Source organism: Lepus europaeus, chromosome 9 (genome assembly GCF_033115175.1).
Source record: "Lepus europaeus isolate LE1 chromosome 9, mLepTim1.pri, whole genome shotgun sequence".
Lineage (NCBI taxonomy): Eukaryota > Metazoa > Chordata > Mammalia > Lagomorpha > Leporidae > Lepus > Lepus europaeus.
In genome coordinates this window covers 16600373-16620793 of record NC_084835.1, presented here as the reverse complement: position 1 = coordinate 16620793, position 20421 = coordinate 16600373, and the positions used below count along the sequence as shown (strand labels likewise).

Sequence of the window (20421 nt, the reverse complement as noted above, 5' to 3'; positions counted from 1 at the left end):
TGGTGATTCTTAGCAGTTAATTGGTCACCTTCTTTAAAAGGTCAGTTCTTGTGTTGTCCTGAACACAGCATCAGAAAGCAAAGCATATAAAGACTCCTGGCCGGCGCCGCGGCTCACTAGGCTAATTTTCTGCCTGCGGCGCCAGCATCCCGGGTTCTAGTCCCAGTCGGGGTGCCAGATTCTGTCCCGGTTGCTCCTCTTCCAGGCCAGCTCTCTGCTGTGGCCCGGGAATGCAGTGGAGGATGGCCCAAGTGCTTGGGCCCTGCACCCCATGGGAGACCAGGAGAAGCACTTGACTCCTGGCTTCGGATCAGCGCGGTGCGCTGGCCACAGCAGCCATTGAGGGGGTGAACCAATGGCAAAGGAAGACCTTTCTCTCTGTCTCTCTCTCTCTCACTGTCCACTCTGCCTGTCAAAAAAAAAAAAAAAAAAAAAAAAAAAAGAAAAAAGAAAGAAAAGAAAAGAAAGACTCTGGATATCTGAAATGGTGTGTGCTAAGTCCGTGCACAAATTCAAAGCTATCTTTCAGGGTCTCTTCCAGACCCTTAGTTAATTTTACATAAAATTCCAGAAAGTTTCCAGTGGTCTGCTGTCAGGTAGCAAGGTTATTCTAAAGGCAGGCACCCTTACATCAAGAGATGAAAGAGAATCATGACATCCTAATGGAAAGCATTAAAACATAGTGTGTGCCTTTCTCTGCTGCCTGGAGTCCAGGTTGTTAGCAGTGCTTCTCTTCTGGGCACTTCTTGAGGTAAGGTGAGATGCCTGCTTGCCATAGACTCAACTCTAAAGGGACAGTTCTCACTGGAGGATGAGGTAGAGCCACCTGCTGCAAGTCAGGTGGTGGTTACTTGCTGTGAGTTGAGATGAACGTGGCCAGGCCCAGGGCACAGAGGGAAGTGGTGCTGTCTCTCCTTGAAATTCTCTCTTCTTTGACACCCTCCGAGGGCTCATTAGGATTGTGTCTGAGATCTTAGCACAGTTCACACAGTGCCTGGCTGATCGTGGCACCGCATGGTTATTGACAGTGAAGACGCCTGCCAGTGTCTGCCTTGTGGTCCTGTGGTATCGGGAACTGATACCCCTGTGGGCACCTCCGTATCCTAGCCCGGTTCTTCAGCTGGTCTTTCTGAGTGGTGCAGAACAAAGGATAGAACTAACAATTTAAAATTCCTCTATTATCAAATGGTATCAGAGGAAGAATTATTTAATAGATTGTTTGGAGTAATTAAATATTTAGGGAAGAGGCTTAATTTCAAGTGAATTAAGAATTTATAAATGAAGGATTAAATTAAAAACTGGCTAATCAAATGTTCTTGGTCTTTCTAAGCAGGAGCTGTAAGGAAAAAGGTGATAGACTTGATTTTGGTTTATGGCTGATGCATATATATTTGAATCAAAATTGTAATATAGACAAATGGAAAAATAAATATAGGAGATGATACAGAAAAGAATATAGTATTCTTGGGGCCAGCACTGTGGTATAGTAGGCTGAGCCTCAGCCTGTGGCACCAGCATCTCATATGGGTGCTGGTTTGAGTCCCAGCTGCTCTGCTTCCAGTCTAGATTCCTGCTAATGGCCTGGGAAAGCAGTGAAGATGGCCCAAGTGCTTGGGCCCCAGCCCCCATGTAGCAGACCTGGACCAAGCTCCTGGCTTTGGATTGGCCCAGCTCCAGCCATTGCGGCCATTTGGGGAGTGAACCAGTGGATGGAAGATTTCCCTCTATGTCTCCTTCTCTATGTCTGTAACTGTACCTCTCAAATCTTTTAAGAAAATAAAAAAAAGAATATAGTGTTGTCAATATAGAAAGAATTCTTGCAACTCAGTGACGCACTCTCCTGTAGGCCAAATGAAAGTTCATTTAATGTTATACAGTCAATCAAGAAGAAAAAGATTAAAAGTAATTCAAGTATTCAGATCTCAGTATAAGGCACAGTAATCAAAACTGTATGGTATTGGCAAAAGGGTAGATGGATAGATCAGTGGAATAGAATGGGAAGTCCATAAATAAGCCTACATACACTCATATGTGGTCTATTTTCAAAAACATGCTAAAGCATCTTGAGAAAGAACAATTTATTTTTAGTGTTGTGGAAACAGTTGGACATCTATATGCAAAAAAAAAAAAAAAAACCCCTCAATTGGTTCCTCACATCGTTTAAAAAATTTAACATGTCTTGTGCATCTAAATGGAAAATGATCAATTCTAAAAGTTCTGGAAGAAACCATAGGAGGTCTTTGCTACCTTAGCTTAGGCAAACATATATTAGTTATAATATTAAAAGCCTGATTCATAAAAGAAAAATTAGATAAATTCAGTTTTATCAAAATTAACTCTTGCTCCTTCAAAGATACTGTTAAGCAACAGACTGGAAAAAAATACTTGCAAATCATGTATCTGATTTTTGAAAAATACACAGAATAGTAGCAGGTGTTCGGCACAGCAGTTAAGACACTGCTTGGGATCCCCACATCCTACATTGGAGTGCATTGGTCCCAGTCCCTGTGTTGTTCAGATCCAGCTGCATATAATGTGGGCTCTGGGAGGCAGCAGGTGGTAGCTCATGCATTTGAGAGATCCAGACGGAGTCCCAGGCTCCAGGCTTTGGTCTGGCTCCGCCTTAGCTATTCAGACATTTGAGGAGTGAAACAGCATATGGAAGATCTCTTTCTCTCTCTCTCTCCCTCTCTCTCTGACTCTTGTCTCTGTGTTGCTCTGGCTTTCACATAAAAAAAAAAAAGCAAAATATTTGTATTAATAATTCATCAGAGAAGGCCTGATGTCAAAATTAAGCACATGTAGATGTTCTACATCATCAAGTGTTAGGGAGATGCAAATTAAAACCATACCCATTAGAATGGCCAACATTTTTTTATATTGACAGTTCCAGGAGCTGTCAAGGACATGAATGGAGAAACTCATGCATTTCTAGTGGGAATGTAAAAATGTTGCTCCACCTTGGAAGAGGGTGTGGCAGTATTTTACAAAGGTAAACATATACCTACCCAACAAGACCCAGCAAACCCACTCCTAGATACTTACCCAAGACACATGAAAACTCAATGTTTGTACAAAAGCCTATGTGCAAACACTCTGAGTTACATTTATTTGTAAGTGCCCCACACTGAAATGGGCTCTGGGATTCCTGGTAATGGGATAGTACTCAGCAGTGAAAAGCAGTGAGAACCGAGCACGCCAGCGGCGTGAGGAATCTCAGATGCCCTAGTGGGAAAAGCCAGGCTGCACAGATTGCATACCAGGGGTCTCAGGTCTGGGCTGGAGGGAGGGTGGACTAGAGAGGCAAAGGAACTTTCTGGAGGGAAACAGCTGCTCCATGTCATCATTGTGGTTGTGGTTTACAAGGCTGCTTTTGTCAGCAGTTGGAGAAACGTACACAAAAATTGGTGAATTTTAGTGTTACATGAATTACACTTTAAAGAAATTGGTGAAAATAGGGTAGTATACATTAAGACAACTCTTAATCACTTTTCCTGTATGATAGGCTAATACTGAGGATTAACTATGCTGTTGGTCAGTGTGGGGCCTTCCCATAGGCTGCCAGTAGCTTCTTACTGACATTAAATAAACAGGCACTACTTTCATAATCTGAAAATAAATGTTAAGTGGTTATATTTAAGACAGCTTTCTGGCAGAAGTTATAAAATGAAGGAATAATATGGAAGTTTTAATCCTATGGGGAACTAACCATGAAGTCTGCTTACTGTTAATTCCTAGAAAAGCATAACCTTTTTTTTTTAAAATATAGGAAAATAAGTTGTGTACATTTTTTAATAAGTATCTTTTTTAAAAGATTTATTTATTTATTTGAAAGTCAGAGTTACACAGAGAGAGGAGAAGCAGAGAGAGAGAGATCTTTAATCCGATGGTTCATTCTCCAATTGGCTGCAACAGCTGGAGCTGTGCTGATCCGAAGCCAGGAGTTTCTTCCGGGTCTCCCACGTGGGTGCAAGGACCCAAGGACTTGGGCCATCTTCCGCTGCTTTCCCAGGCCATAGCAGAGAGCTGGATTGGAAGTGGAGCAGCCAGGTCTCTAACCAGCACCCATATGGGATGCCGGCGCTTCAGGGCAGGGCATTAACCCGCTGTGCCACAGCGCCAGCCCCAGTTGTATACATTTTTAAACCACATGTCTAATTTAGGTGTTATGTGTGGAGAACTGTCCAAACCAGACACTTGATGGACTAGTCCTTTGAGTCTCATTATATTAAATTGCAGTTTTAATTTGCTCCCTCGTATGAGGAAGTTAAAGGTTTCCTGACAACTTGAACGTTTTCCCTAAGAGAGGGCAGTGAGAGATTCTGTTAAAGGCGGCCCTCCCTGACTCGGCAGCCCGACTGAGCAGAAGGCTTTGTTTCATGGAACAGTGTGTGCGTTTTGAAAGAGAACCTCCCTGTTTATGTCCCGGCCAAGACTTGCCACACGCAGGTGGTTTTCACTAACTGGCATGTTAACGGTCTGTGTATTTGTCTTGTGTGAAGCACACCTCCACCTATGCAGACTTAGTTAAAATCAATTTAAGAAAACTTCAAGTTACTCCATTTGTTACGAACGGGTCATTTGTGCAAAGACTTGAGATTTATAAAATGCTAACCACACCATAGTCTAGCTGTGTTTGTCTCATTAGACAAATAGAAATGGACTTTTAGATTTGGCACTAAAGTCAAACATTTCTACCTCCTGGTTTGAAGTTAGACTTATAAAATTGCACTGTATTTGTCAGCATCTGGGGGCATGTTTGAATGAAGTCACTGCATGGAACTGAATTAAGGTCCCTGTGTATCCAGTGAAAGCAGGTGTCCAGTGGTCCTCCTGGAGAGTCCATGCTGCTGCGCCTCACGGGAGACTGTGCTGCATACTGCCACACAGATAGCGTGTTCCCCATTTCAAAAGTATTTCCAATATATGAACGTTCTTTTTAAAAAAAGATTTATTTATCCCGTGGTCATCGAGGTGGAGTGAGGGCAGAGGGAGGGAGAGAGATCGAAATCTTGCATCAGCTGGTTCATTCCCCCGCTGGCTGCAGCTGCCAGAACCAAGTCAGATGGAAGCCAGGGGCCTGGAACTGTGTCCGAGTCTGCCACGTGTTTGTTGGGGCTCGAGGACTCGGGCTGTCATCCGCTGCTTCCCGAGGTGGAACAGCAGAGCAGTGGGACTTGAACTGGCCCTCAGATATGGGATGCCGGAGTTGCAGGCGGCGGTTCAGCCTGCTGTGCCACGACATTGTCCCCTCTGTGAACACTCCCGATTTTGTGACTGATATTAATGTAAAAGTGAGATTTTTCCCCCCCGTGATTTGTAAAAGGAGGTACTGAGGTTTCATGGGGGATTCTTGAAAGGATCTAATTTTGGAAAGGTATGAATTTGTAAGGGGTTCTTTGGTGAGGTGTTTTGAGGCTTTGCTCTGGCTGGGTAGAAGTTTTGAGGCAGCCAGAGCATCCGTACTGACTGGGGAATGTACCTGTGGTGGGTGACGGCGTGGTGACTTTGGCTTGGGCATCACCTTCAACTCCACAGTGCTCAGATCTGGTCTGAAGGGGGGAAATGGAACTGGAGGGTGGTGTGACCAGCAGTGCTGTCCTGATCCCCCTCTGGTTTTGTGAGACTAAGACCCATTCCCTGGACACAGTAGCAGTATTCGATAGCACCAGTCACTGAGGTCTAGAGACCCTGTGCACTTTGTAACCTCGCTCATTGTTCCTTTTATCACAACCTCTAAGGTTATTACAGATTTTAGGGAAACACCAGCAAGTTTAATATTTGATTTTTCTTCACTCTTGAAGCAGTTCTGTGTGCTAACAGTTAAAAACATTTCTCCCTGTAACTTTTCATGTTACTCAATGATTGGTCTGGGAACCCCTAAAGGAACCTCGCAGGACCTCCTGTTCCCTGGTCCCACGTTCTAAGCTGCTGTCTCAGCCCCTAGAGAAGTATGTCTGGGCTGTTCCAGTCCAAGCATCCGCTGCTGTCCATGTCACACTGTCTGTAAAGTGCAGCTCATTCATTTCTTTTTTATTTGTAGAGGAAGTGAATGTTCATGTGTGGTAATTCAAAGAACTCAGACTTGTACTGAGCAGAAAATAAAAAATTCCCTTTGCTTTTCCACCTGTGCGGCTCCCATACCATAGAGGCAGCCATTCCTGGCAGCCGCTGTGGGCGGGCTCAGCAGTGATACGTGGAGAGCGCTGTTCGGGCGCCCTCTCAGAAGTGACCAGGTGAGTGGGCGGTCCACACCGTGTGCCAGAGAGAACTCAGACACACACAGGAGAAGCTGGGCTACGGCTGAGCCTGCAGAGCCAAGCGGCCCCGGAAGGCCTGAACCCTGGTCTGCCAGGTATGGCGTTTTTCAGTAGGCCACGCAGAGAGAAACCACCCTGCGGTGCCGGGCTGGCCTGGCTTTGCTTTCCCTCTGCGTTTGTGAAGTTCACTGTTTTCCCACAGTCAGGTCCGTAAAGTGGTTTGTGGCAGAGCACTGAGTGGAAGGGTAGCCGCTGCTTGTCTGTTGGGATGTGTGTGAGCCCATGCAGGCTCATGGTGTGTGATTGATAACCCTTGGACTTCATGCACTTTTTCCTGTTTACTTTGCCTTGGAAAAAACAAGTTTGCACAAAGCCTTGAACGGCTGAGTAAAGCAAACTGCTGCCGGTCTTCGCTGAGCTCCCTCAGTTGGCCGCAAGTGCTTCTGGGACTTCTTTCCTTCTTCGTGTTTCAGTGGGCAGGAGTTACTATTCCCTGCCCTGCCCCTGAACTCTGCCTTATTAGCTGCATATTTACAGAACTGCCCCCCCCCCTTTTTAAGATTTATTCATTTATTTGGAAGGCAGATTAAAGAGAGGCAGAGGCAGGGAGAGCGATCTTCCGTCGGAAGTTGGTTCACTCCCCAAATGGCCACAACGGCTGGAGCTTGGCTGATCCAGAGCCAGGAGCTTCTTCTGAGTCTCCCATTAAGCTGCAGGGGCCCAAGCACTTGGGCCTTCATACACTGCTTTCTCAGACCATAGCTGGATCAGAAGAGGAGCAGCTGGGACTTGAACCTGCGCCCATATGGGAGGCTGGCACTGCATACAGCAGCTTGACCCGTGTGCCGCAGCGCCGGCCCCAGAACTGATCTCTTTAGACTCAGATTCTCTGCATCCAGCACGCTTCTGCCGAGCAGGCACTGACTGGCTGTAGGAGGTGTGCACCGCCTCAGGGGGCTCTGTGATGGAGGGAAATGGGAACCATGTAACCCCAGCCCTGTGGTGGTGCTGCACCACCAGTCAGCTCTGCACCTCTGGGGGCAGGCGCTAGTGTGGGAGACCTCAGGAAAGGTAAGTCACACTGGGAGCCTTGTAAGTCACCAGGGGACATTTTGAAAGTCAGGTCTGAGGGGGGAGGAATTTTAAAACCGATTTGAGATGACAACATTCTCATTTCGTTTATTAAAAATTTTCAAATACTTACATGAAGGGCAGAGAAGGGGAGAGTAAGTGAGCGAGTAAGCCCCAAATGCCCACAAGAGCCGGTACTGGGCTAGATTGAAGCCAGAAGGTTGAAGCTCCATCTAGGGTTCACATATAGGTGGCAGGGATCCATGTAGGTGAGTCATCAGCTGCCTCCAGGGTGCATTAGCAGGAAGCTGTGTCAGAAGCGGAGGTGGACACGGGGCCAGCCCAGGTTCCTCCTGTGACTCCTGCAGTGCATGCTGGGGACTCCTCATTACTGCTGCCTGGGCTGGGAGCTCCAGCTCCCTATGTGTTCTCCTGTGATCCATCCTGATAGGGTGGGGTGGACCTCATTATGGCCTCGCGAAGCTGGAAGAGTCCAGGCCTCTGCTGGGTTCTGTGGAGTTGGGGCCGCTTACTCTTGGCATGTTTGGCTGGAGTCGAGCGATTGTGGTCTAAAGCTTTGTCTCGCTAGGCTAGCGCTTTCCTGGGCCTGGGGTGGACAGAGTGGACTTCTGTTGGGACTTTCGAACCCCAAGAACTCACTGCCTGGTGGTCCTCAGGTCCCGGGGCCTGTCCCCATCAGACCTCTTCTCCCCATCTTTCTGGCTCTTGGGTTTTTTTTGTATATAAAACCCAGTGCTTTCACGAGCACTTTGTGTTGGAATTGGAGGTCTTGCGTTTCCACTTTGAGGGACACACTTCCAAAGTTTGTCTGCTCAGTTAGCACATGCACAGATACTCACAGAACACACAGGATGTGGTTAGGAGACAGTTGAATATGAACTACACGGCTTTGTAACAGTCATCTAATTCAAGAGTTACTTGGAAAGTTTTTTAAAAAGTTTTGAAACAGATTTTTTGCTTAGCTTCCTTAAATTTCCAGTTTTATTTCATTGATATAAATAGTATATGGAATTGTAATTTTGGGGGAATGCTTTGGCAATTTTCTTGAGGTTGATTTGTGATTTCTTGAGATTGATTATTGATATTTGTGTGTGAAAATGTGAATTCTCTGGTTTTTGGTAAAATTTTATCCTACTGTGCTTGTCATGATTTGAAAAAAAAAAAGTGGAGGTGGACTTGAACCCAGGCACCCCTGTATGGTGGGATATAGTCTTCCCAAGTAGCAGCCTAACTCACTGCATGTAAACCTGCCCTTACCCCCTTTTCAGGGAAGAAACATTCCCTGTTCAGTAAAAAAGCCTTACTTCTAACTAAAGTATTGATGAAACCAGGATAATAGAGAGATTGTGAAGCATGTCTAAAAATCTAGTCCAGATTCTTCACTTTTTTTCTGTTCGTTCAAATAACCTGACAGTTTCCTGCTTTCAGAATGCTCTGTAGTCATATCCCTTAAAAATAAGCACCGATCTCATTCAGAGCAAGAGAGATTCCGGGGAAACCAAGTGCCAGCTGATTTTGAATGCATACTGGTTCTCGCAGTGTGAAGAGGAGCTGGGATTGGTGCCCTGTGGACAGCCAGGTGTCGGTCTCACACGAGAAGCAGGCGTCTTGGGTATGACCGTGAAGTGGAGCTCGGGAACAGGTCCACTGTTCCAGGAAGGTGTCACCATTTCCAGTGGCGGTCATGCGTCTTCTGTTGGTTGCTGGTGACCGTGGTTGGAGCTGGAAAGTTGTTGCCTAAATGTGGCAGCTTTGTATATTGGTGTTAGAGGTGCTTCTGCTCCATCGGTAGTGATTCTTAACATTCTAGTTCCATTGCTGCTTTCCTGACTCATGGCTCTGCTGATAAAAGAAAGGAAAACATAGAGGCTTCTGTCTGAAACTTTTCTCCTGCTGTCTTTTTTTTTTTTTTTTTTTTTTACTTTCTACTTGCCATTCTTTTTGCTGTGTAGATAAGTTCTTTTAGAAATGTGTGTTTTTGGGTTTTTTTGGTTAGAAAAGTTCTCAGTAGTCATGACATCCTCCTCCTTGGCAGTGCCTTCTTCTCAGATCAGTGATGAGCATGTTATTTTGTTCCATTTGCGTCTTCTGTTAGCCTGTCTAAAGTGAACCCCCAGAAAAAGCACCATTCAGTTACGCTCTGGGACTCCCTGGGGTTTAGTAGAGGAGACCTCAGCGCTCGTTTGAGGTCTGGATCCAGCGGACAGCGCCTTGGGAGAGGGACCGGGAACTCCAGCACCTACTTCATCAGCTCACACCCCGTCCACAGTTGGATGAGTTGGAAGTTTTTGTTGTTTTATAAAACCAGTTACATTTAGTAAGTAATATTGTTTTTTCATTTTTATTAACCAAGGGCCTATGGCTATATCTGAAATAAAAATACATGCACAAATAAATGCTTTAGATAGCGGTATCCGTGTTAAATTTGATTATTCAAATGGATGGTTGATGTTTGGTAACCTGTGTATCAACAATCCCAGTAAAATATATATAGTTAATGGAAACATAAAGTGCTTCTACTCCACGTTCCACTCCCTATTCGCAGTTTTGGGATTTTGGGATCTGAAGCTGAGGACACCTTGGGAGTTCATAGCAGACTTCTCTTTTTTATTGGGAAAAAAATTAAATATTCACTGAAGTGAACTGTCATTAAAACAAGCACGGTCTCCCGCCTTCTGTAGGGAAGCATGGTAGATAATCCTTCCTGAGGGTGGCCTCAGTCCTGTCACAGCGGCTGTCTCGTCCTGGGGACGCCGGATCGTCACCCTTGTTCCCTGCATTGCTGAGAAGCCTCCCTGCCTCTCCCTCCTGGCTGTGTTCGCTTCTTCTCCAGCTCTGCTTTGTGCCCCCTAGATCTTGCCTGCCGTCTGATTCCCGTTGTGAACCGGGGGCTTTGCCAGGGCGAGGGCGTCTTGGGTTCCTCTCTGTCCACTGTTCCTCTACCAGTGCCTGCCACAGGTGATGAGGGCCGGGCAGAGGCAGCCCCGTGTGTTCCTGTGTGCTGAATGCTTAGCAGGGATTCTGCTGTAATCCTTGTAACGCCCACAGCAGTGCTAGAGGAAGTAGATTACTGTTAGCATCCCCATTTTGAAGATCAAGGGCACATTTTTAAATAGCTTGGTTAGTCATACCACTGTTTAGTGATCTGTTTTTATCTCTGCTTTGGCCCTTGGGTTGAAAATAAAATGATTAAACACAATAAGAAGAGAAATAGAAAGTGTTACGGAAAATAAATACAGCCATCTCCTGATCTCTGCAGGAGATTGGTTCCCAGAACTCTTGCTGATGCCCAAGTCCAGGGATGCTCAGGTGCCGTCTGTAAAGTGACCTGTTTGCTTATAATCCACACACATCTTCCCATATCCTTTAAGTCATCTCTGAGTTTCCTAGAATACCTTGCACTATATGAATGCTATGTAAATAATTCCAAGATGTTGTTACTTTGGGAATAAGAGCAGGAAAAACGTCTGTTAAGGTTGAATATAGATGTAACCATATATATATATATGTGTGTGTGTGTGTATATATATATATATATATATATTTAGATCTACCCTTGGTTGTCCCTGAACAAATGGCGATCTCACTTGCCCACTCTAAAACTTTGCTCCCTTAGTTACACTGTTGCTTGTTTCTACCTTACTTAAGATGCATTTGTTTGTTTGAAAGGCAGAGTTAAAAGGGTAGGGAGATTGGGGTAGAGGGAGAAGGTGGGGCGGGGGGAATCTTTAATTCGCTAGCTCACTCTACAAATGGCTGCAAGGGCTGGGCTGGGCGTATCCATAGCCAGTAGGTTTTTCCATGTCTGCCATGTGGGTGCAGGAGCCCAAGCACTTGGACCATCTTCCACTGCTTTTCCAGGTCCATTAGCAGGGAGGCGGATTGGAAGTGGAGCAGTCAGGACCTGAACCAAGGCCCACATAGGAGGGAGATGCCACAGTGCTGGCCCTACTCATTTCTAGTTTAAGCGTGACACTTGATGTCCCCAAGTTTAGTAAATTGTCTCTAAGCCTCTCAACTTTTAAGCATTTCCATATTTAGAAATTATTTGTGTCCTAACTGGAAACTAAAGAAACAATACATATTTATGTTGCTTTATGTTTTTCTTTGCTCTTCTAATCGTGGGTCACTTTATAACCAGCGCTGTGTTAAACAGCTGAAGCAAGCGACCCTGAAGGGAATAATTTCCAAGTGATCGGACTTGTTAATACTTAACAGGAAAAGAAAGTTTTTGTTAACCAGATAAGGGATTTGGCATGACTTTCAGTTGATATTTATTTTATTGTATTTTTAAAACATCAGTTTTGCATAATTGCAGTCAGTTGTCATTTCCAGTTTAGCAGAAAGAAAAGTTAATTTAAAAAAAAAAACCAAACTGATTTATCCAGCTATAGTATGAGATGGTAGGGGAAATAATGTAGTTAAGCTCATTTTATAAAAGTTGTTATTTTGTAGGATTTATATAGAAAGATACTAATTTGTTGTATTTCAAATCCATATGTATTAGTGATTAGGTAGGATTGTAGTAGAAACAGTAAACATTATCGATAGATCAACAGAAGAGTTTTTATTTTAACTGTCCAGATTTTTAATGTCTGCGCACTTTTATTGTAAGCCATTTAAAATCCCCCCTTTCTTTGGTAGGGGGAGGATAGTAAAGTTCCTTTTATAAAGAAAAAAATTCTCCTCATGGTATAATGACTATCAGTGGACAGGTGGATTTACTTAATTTCTAGAACATAGTTATTTGTAAAATGAGGGACACATGCAGTAAAGGGAGAATAATTGTGGTTGCCACTGCTCACAGCGTTGGCTTGGGAGTTGGGCAGGTGACCAAAAATGGCAGGTTCAAGTTGTGCAAAGAAAGTTAAGTTAAATATCAACTATATAAAATTGCTTTTAAAATAAGGTACTACTAGATTTGTGATATCACTGGCTATTTAGATTAGATGTAACTAGCCGCTGATACTCAGATGGATTTTGAGTGGTGGTGGCCCTCTGGGTTCCAGGGTCAAGGCAGAGAAATGCCAGTGAGTAGACTGGACTTGTGAACCACTCTCCTGGGCAGTAATTTCGTGCATTGAAAAAAGCATTGCTTGGGGGCTGGCGCTGTGCCGTAGCGGGTAAAGCCGCTGCCTACAGTGTCGGCATCCCACATGGGCACCAGTTTGAGTCCTGGCTGCTCCACTTCCAATCCAGCTCTCTGCTGTGGCCTGGGAAAGCAGTAGAAGATGGCCCAAGTCCTTGGGTCCCTGCGCCTGCATGGGAGACCTGGAAGAAGCTCCTGACTTCGGAACAGCTCCAGCTGTTGCAGCCATTTGGGAAGTAAACCAGGGGATGGAAGACTCTCTCTCTCTCTCTCTTGCTCCCTCCTTCCCTCCTTCCCGCCTGCCTCTTTCCTTCTCTCTCTATAACTCTGCCTTTCAAATAAAAAAAAAAAAGGAATTCCAGCTGGACCTACTAGGGCACTGCAGAATGAAGGGTATGGACTGAATGATTCTTAGGTCCTTTTCATCTTCATTGACATGAATGTTTTACTACTAGTAAATATTTCCTGCCTTGCGCGGTGGTGCGCCCTGTAGTCCCAGCTACTTGGGAGGTTGAGGGCTGGAGGATCGCTTGAGTCCAGGAGTTCTGGGCTGTTGTGTGCTGTGTGCTATTGGGCGTCCACACTAAGTTTAACATCAGTATGGTGACCTTCCGGGAGCGGGGGACCACCAGGTTGCCTAAGGAGGGGTGAACTGGCCCAGGTCGGAAAAGGAGCAGGTCAAACTCCCATGCTGATCAGTAGATATTTCCATCTGTTTCACTAATTTTTATTGGCACATCCTTAGTCAAATTTGTTGTATATATAGAAAAGTAAACATTGTGTGTGACTTCTGGGTTTCTGTTTTTGTTGCCCTTTGTTTTAAATGAAGCCAAGGAAAATATATTTTATTAACAAATTTTAACTCTTTTGGAAAATTAACTTGGAACTAATAGTTCTGGGTGTTTTGAAACATCAGCTGAGCGTTAAAAGATGTGATGACAAAGCTCCCTGTGTTCTGTAGTCTAGAAAGCATTGATTTGGTTTCTTTTAAAGACTTTTTTTTTTTTTTTTTTTTTAAGTCCTCTAAGTCTTCTGTAGTCTGGAAACTATTGTGATTTTTTTTTTTAAGACTTACTTTTTTTTTTTTTTAAGACTTATTTTAAAGGCAGAGTTACAGAGAGGGCAGAGTTATAGAGGGGCAGAGAGAGAGAGAGAGAGAGAGAGAGAGGTCTTCCATCCACTGGTCACTCCCCAAATGGCCGGAATGGCCACAATGACCGGAGCTGGGCCTATCCAAAGACAAAGATCCTCTGGATCTCCCATGCAGGTACAGGGGCCCAAGCATGCCGGCATTGCAGGTGGTAGGTTATCCGCTGTGCCATAGTTGCCAGCTCCTGGTTTCTTTTTATGTTATCATGTCTGTACTTTAGTTTCTGGAATGAATGAATGATTTGTAATATCCTTTCTAAATCCTTTTCATCTAAAGAAAAACTTTTTGAAAAAAAACTTTTTGAAAAAAAGTTTTCCAACTGATTGATGGATTCGTGTTTTATTTAGTGACAGAGACAGGAACTTGTTTACTATTGTGAGTTGCTAGAGTTGGAAGGGTGCTCAGATACCCTTCAACAACAGGTCCCACCCTACAACTGGTGCAAAGAATGCCATATGCAGAGTACTTAGATGTTGTTTGATAGGATACTTTTAGTGGTGGGAAACTTACGATAGCTCCATTGAGTAGCTCCCACTGTTGTAAACTGAACGGTGCTTCCTGGTTACTTATGTAGGGTCAGCATTCCTGATCAGAAAACTTGAAATCCAAAATCTGAAACTTTTTGAGTACCAACATGATGCCACAAATGGGAGATTCTGCCTTTGATCACATATGCCATGTTGCAGTCGAAACACGTGTACTAAAAATATTATATAAAATGACCACCAGGTCATGTATGGGGAGATGTATATGAAATACAGATGAGTTATGCTTAGACTTGGGTCCCATCCCCAAGGTATCTCATATATATATATATATATATATATATATATATATATATATATATATATATGCACATATTCAAAAATCTGAAAATATCCAGAATTTGAAGCCCTCGTGGTCCCAGGCATTGGGGTAGGGTTACTGGGCCTGTGCCTTAGGTCCTGTCCCCATCCTCTGCAGTGCTGTGTAACTGGTTTTTCTCCTCATCAAGAGTCTTGCTTTCCTCTCTGACCTCTGATTTTCTTTTCTATAAAATGACCATACTCGGATAACCTGATTACCTTGCCAAGATTGAGGTAATGAACAACTGAGAGGTAAAATCCCTTTCAGATTTCAGAGTATTAACATTTTAGCTTTATTTCTGGTCTGTGTTGTAATGGGAAAAACAGTAGCAGGTATGTTGTCTTTAGAACCTGGATAGGTGCTTTCCAGTTGATGTTCTTGACATTAACAAAGGAATTAATTTATATTCTCTTCATTGAATATTTATTGGTCATTCACTTTGCACTGGCAATACATTGCTTGGATCATGAATTAATATGAAAACTGAACAAGAAAGCTACCCTCCCTGTCCAGTTGGGGCTGAGGTTTTCTTTCTGGGATGTTTTTACTGAAAGATATAAATGCTTTTGACTGCTCAAAATAAAGTAATATTGTTAGCCTGCTCATATTCTTAAAGTCTTGGTTTTCTGACAAGGCCAATATTAAAAAGTATGTCTTTGATTTACAGATATATGGAGTCTCGGAGTGATCCTGTTCATGCTGGTGTGTGGGCAGCCGCCCTTTCAGGAGGCCAATGACAGTGAAACATTGACGATGATCATGGATTGCAAATACACAGTACCATCCCATGTGTCTAAAGAGTGTAAAGAGTAAGTAAACACTACGAGCACCTTCAGAATGCATAGGAAACCCGGAAATCTTAAGTAATCCATTAGCACATCCAGAGTCTGAGGTGATTCAACATCCAAGCATCTGAGTTCCTTTTTTTTTTTTTTTTTTGTATATAGTATTTCCACTGTTCATACTATCTGGGGTGGGAGGAATTAGCCCAGAGTGTGATTTGAAATTGAGTATTCGAGTGCACAGTTTGTCCAGGAGAGGCGGGTCCTGCAGTGCAAGTACAGGTAGTACCATGAGAACCGCCTTTGTCTGCCTCGGCGGAAGGGAGCACCTGGGTGATTTTAAGTTCTAGACGAGGGCGCAGGCATTTTCTTTGCTGAGTAGATCATCAGTCTGTCACTTGGGATTTACACGCGTGTCTCAGAGTTTTATTCCCATGTTCCTCCCTGAGTGGCTCTGGAGCTCTGTTTTGCTTTCTCTGACTGTGGGAAATAGCCATGAAAAGCACACTCACGTTCACTGCTGAGTGTATGGAGAAATACGGTAACGGAATAAGTGTATTGGAAGTTTGGTGATTCTTTGATAGTGTGAGTGTAGTTTTAAATGAGCTCAGCGGAGAGTAGAACCTACACTGCTATCGTAGCAAAGATTGGAGTTTCTCCTCTTAGCTGCTAGGAAGGAAATCTGATAACCAGAGGAAGTTTTCTCTGAATGGAGCCCCATTTTTGGTTATGATTAATAACTTAAACTCTGCATTCACATACTGGCTTCTCCACTTACAAATGATATGAAAGGGATAGAATCGATTTTACAGGGTTACTGTGAAAATTAAAGAAATTAATATTTGTTTAAAGCTCTTATTTCAGTCCTTAGCATAAAGGACAGAGTCTGTGAATCTTGATGGTGATGGTGGTTTTTAAAGCTCTTACTGTGGTCTTCTTCCCTCACAAACAGAGCACTGTCTGTGGGTGTATTTGGCGTGTGTGTTATATGTTTGTAATTCAAGGGAGGTCTCCACAGCCATTACCTAACAAACTAAAGCAGATTTAACTTATTTTTATATTGACCTATATCATTCAGAAAGTTTACACATAATAAAACAAACACCTGTCTACCCGTTATCCAGCTTAGGAAACCAAACAGTTACTGTTATCTTCTTAGAAGACATCTCTTTGAGTCCCTGGCGGAGGGATTAAGTATAGGATCATTAATTTTTGTTTTTTTCTGTGTCAGTCTTGCTAAGCTGTGTTTTCTGAGAAACCGGTTCATTTTATCTCTAATTCTTCAAATTTATTGGCCTTAAGTATTTATATTATCCTTCAGTCTGTTAGATCTGTGAGGACATCGCCCTTTCTCCATTCCAGAACTGATAATTTAATCAGTCTTGATCAGGTTTTTTGGGAGGTTTGTTGATTTTATTAATCACTTTCGAAGCGCTGCCTTTTGCTTCTGTGACAGTTTCATGTGCTTGTCACTGGTTTTGTTTGTAGTGCTCAGGTTTCCTGTCTGCTTACATGGGTTTTGTGTTGGTACTCAGCACCCAAGACTGTCTTTTCTGTTGTAATATTGAAGACTGTGTAGTACCATATTAGCTGTATCCCTGTTGGCAGTTTTCATGTATATCCCTTTTGTTTTTTTTCAGTTCTAAGTATTTTCTAGTTTCCACTGATTTATTTGACGTATAAGTTGTTTACAGGTGTTTTAAATTTCCAAAGGTATGGTGTTTTTCTGTTTAGATTTTTTTGTAACAACTTAATTATAGTGTGGTCCAAGAAGATAGTCTGCCTGGTACCAGGTTGGTTTGATTCACATTGTTGAGGCTCATGGCCAAGGGTGAGGTTTTTATAGTATTTTTTTTTTTTTTTTGGACAGGAATGTATATTTATCTAGTTGTTGGGGTTAGAATTCTATACAAATCCTTAAGATAAAGCTTACTCATTATGCTGTCCAAAATTATTCACATTCTTTTTGTTTTTTCATTTCATTTGTGTGGTATATAGTTTTCCCTTCTTATTCTTCTATTTATGTGCATTTAATTATTAATATTAACTATTTGGGTTTTTTTATTTTTTATTTTTTGACAGGCAGAGTGGACAGTGAGAGAGAGAGAGAAAGGTCTTCCTTTGCCATTGGTTCAATGGCTGCCGCGACTGGCGCACCACACTGATCTGAAACCAGGAGCCAGGTGCTTCTCCTGGTGTCCCATGTGGGTGCAGGGCCCAAGCACTTGGGCCATCCTCCACTGCACTCCCGGGCCACAGCAGAGAGCTGGACTGGAAGAGGAGTGACCGGGACAGAATCCGGCACCCCGACCGGGACTAGAACCGGGGGTGCCGGCGCTACAGGTGGAGGATTAGCCTAGTGAGCTGCAGCACCGGCCAATATTAACTATTTGTAATCACCCAGGTGTTTGGTTAGAACTTTGTTCACCTTTCCAATTGAGAGCACAACCTTGTATCCCTTAACGTTTCTTTTGATGAGCATCTGTTGGTGATAAACTTCCTCAGTTTGTGTTCGACAGTGTCTTAGGTTATGCACACTATTGGAAGGCGCTTTATTGAGGGTAGACTCCCCGGTGAACAGCATTCTGCCCGGGGCGGTGTTGGTCCTGTGTTCTGATGTGTCATTGCCCAGTGTCATGCTAGCCCCACGTAGGTGTGTTCTGTCTTCCCTCTCGGCTGCTCTCAGATATTTTGTTTGTTGCACTTAGGATGTATTAGAGCTTCCTGCTTCAGAGTCCTGTTCTTTGACCAATTTGGAAAATTCTTAGCCATTTATTTTCACATGTTTTTCTCATTTCCTGCTGCAAGCTGATGAGGTGTGTGTTTGATGTTTTCACCCTGTCTTCCTTGTCTTGACTTCTCGTATTTTCTCACTCCACAATATGTGTTACTTTTTTCTTCAGATTCATTAATTCTCTATATGTCTGACTTTTAAAACCTGCCCTTTGGTCTTTCAGCTACGGTGGTGGTTTTTCACTTTAGAAGCACCATTTACTTCTTCTGGAGACTGCGTTGTGGTAGTGTGTGGACCTGTTGTGCCGTGATCCGTGCTGGAGCAGCTTTTTCAAGTCTTAAATACATTTATCGTGGTGATCCCGTTTCTGCAAGTCGTGGTGTTGCAGGGATTTGCCTGCCAATTTTGCTGTCTTTTTGCCTGCCTTACTCTTGGTAATATCACTTGAGGAACCCTTTGAGGCCTGGTTTTACACTGCATTCCTACAAAAAGGATTTGTACGTTTACTTTGTATATCTCTCATTATCTCTTATGTGCCCAAGCACATTTCCAGCTGAAACTGGTTTCACTCTGTGTACCACACAGGTATTGTTGATTTGGACTGTGGATTTTGTGAGGGCCAGCTGTAGTTGCTTGTTTTTGGAAGGACTTCTCCCTCCCCATGGAGGCAGGCACATTTTGCTGAGCCCTCTGAGCAGATTTTTTCTGATTTCTTACTTGCCTTCTCACTGAGGCTGTCCAGTGGGACAGTCCGTGGACTCCGTGAATCACATGGAGTCGCACGCACCCAGTGTGTCAGCCACGGCCAGTGTTGCTGTTTGCCGCCTCACAGCCCAGCTTTCACTGCACTCTCAGTTCTGAGTATTTTCTGTCAACACAGTGCCCTTTACACCCATTCTCCAAGTCGGTTACAGGACACGACAGCTGTCTTGAGAGGGCCCTCTTTTCGGAAGCAGGAGCTGGTTTGTGCACCCTCTTCGGTGTCACCGATGACTGCTGCAGCTGGCTCTTGCACTCCACTAGACCAGCAGTTAATTCAAGAGCACGTGTTTGTTTGTATGTTGAGTGCTGGATGATGGGGAGTTGTGCTGGGGTTTGGCCTAGCAGCGCATCTGAAGGTTGTGCACGGAATTGCCATTATTTCCAAATATCCCCCTCTCCCTCCCCACCACACTAGGGGACCGAGGTAAAGTAATGCCCCAGTGCTAATCTTAGCCAGCAGTCTGCTTCAGCAGTGGACTTCTGTCCTTCCTTTGCAGCCTGATCACGCGGATGCTGCAGAGAGACCCCAAGAGAAGGGCCTCTTTAGAAGAGATTGAAAACCATCCTTGGCTTCAAGGAGTGGACCCTTCGCCAGCCACAAAGTACAACATCCCCCTCGTGTCATACAAAAACCTCTCGGAAGAGGAGCACAACAGCATCATCCAGCGCATGGTGCTTGGGGACATCGCGGACCGCGACGCCATCGTGGAGTAAGTCCATGCTCACCGGGGCGGGGCCTGTGTGCATCGTGTGTGCGGCTCGGGTGCCCAGTGGCAGGAGCTAGGCCACTGAATTCCAGCATCCTTGGCCTAGTACCTGGCACATAGTTTTTTTTGTTTTTGATTTATTTTATTTATTTGAAAGAGTTACAGAGAGAGAGAGACAGGTCTTCCATTCGCTAGCTCACTCCCCAGATGGCCGCAATGGCTGGAGCTGTGCCGATCCGAAGCCAGGAGCCAGGATCTTCTTCTGGGTCTCCCAACATGGGTGCAAGGGTCTATGGATTTGGGCCATTCTCCAGTGCTATCCCAGGCCATAGCAGAGAGCTGGATCGGAAGAGGAGCAGCCGGGACTAGCACGGGCACCCATATGGGATGCCAACGCTTCAGGCCACAGCGCCGGCCCCGGCACATAGTTTTAAGTGGTGTCTGAGCGCTGTGGCGTTCCTCTCTTCCTGGAGGCGTGGGTTGTATCCCAGCGCCCTCCTCGTTTCTGTGTCTGCTGTGGTCCCCACAGGAGTGCGTAGGGGGAAGAGCGCAGCACGGCAGGCAGGCTCAGGGAGCCCAGGTGCACGGTTCTGTTGGTAAAGGTCTGTATTGCCAGTGGCAGCACAGTGACCACATACCCTGCAGAGCCTAGAAATTTATTCTCTGGTGCCTCCGGGTCCTTGCTGCAGAAACCTGTTAATTAAATCCTTTAAAAACCAAAGCCAGTTTTTACTAATCTCTAATGAATTTATACAAAGATGCAGTGACTTCCTTCTGATGACAGTAACTCATGTAAAGGCCCTGACTATAAAAAGTTAACTGTTTCATTCAGCACAGTGAAGAGCTTTTGAGTACAGCGGCATAATGGAAAGTGGGGCTATTCTGGAAGGTAAACAGAAGTGGATCCCGTTGGTGGAGCCACTCTGGCCTGGCTGTGGGATCTCACCCAGATCCCCGGCGTGGAGTACGTGCTGGCTGCAGGCTGAGCCCACAGCTCCT

The 20421-nt window shown here is 44.4% G+C and overlaps 1 protein-coding gene across 1 annotated transcript in view; it reads left to right on the top strand.

Moving 5' to 3' along the window:
* The window catches only part of SNRK (SNF related kinase), a 62239-nt gene that overhangs the window by 34060 nt on the left and 7758 nt on the right, over positions 1–20421 (top strand). The window contains exons 3-4 of the mRNA XM_062200616.1: positions 15105–15246; positions 19213–19425. Coding sequence (XP_062056600.1) covers positions 15105–15246; positions 19213–19425 — 355 coding nt within the window. The remainder of the gene's footprint in view (positions 1–15104; positions 15247–19212; positions 19426–20421) is intronic.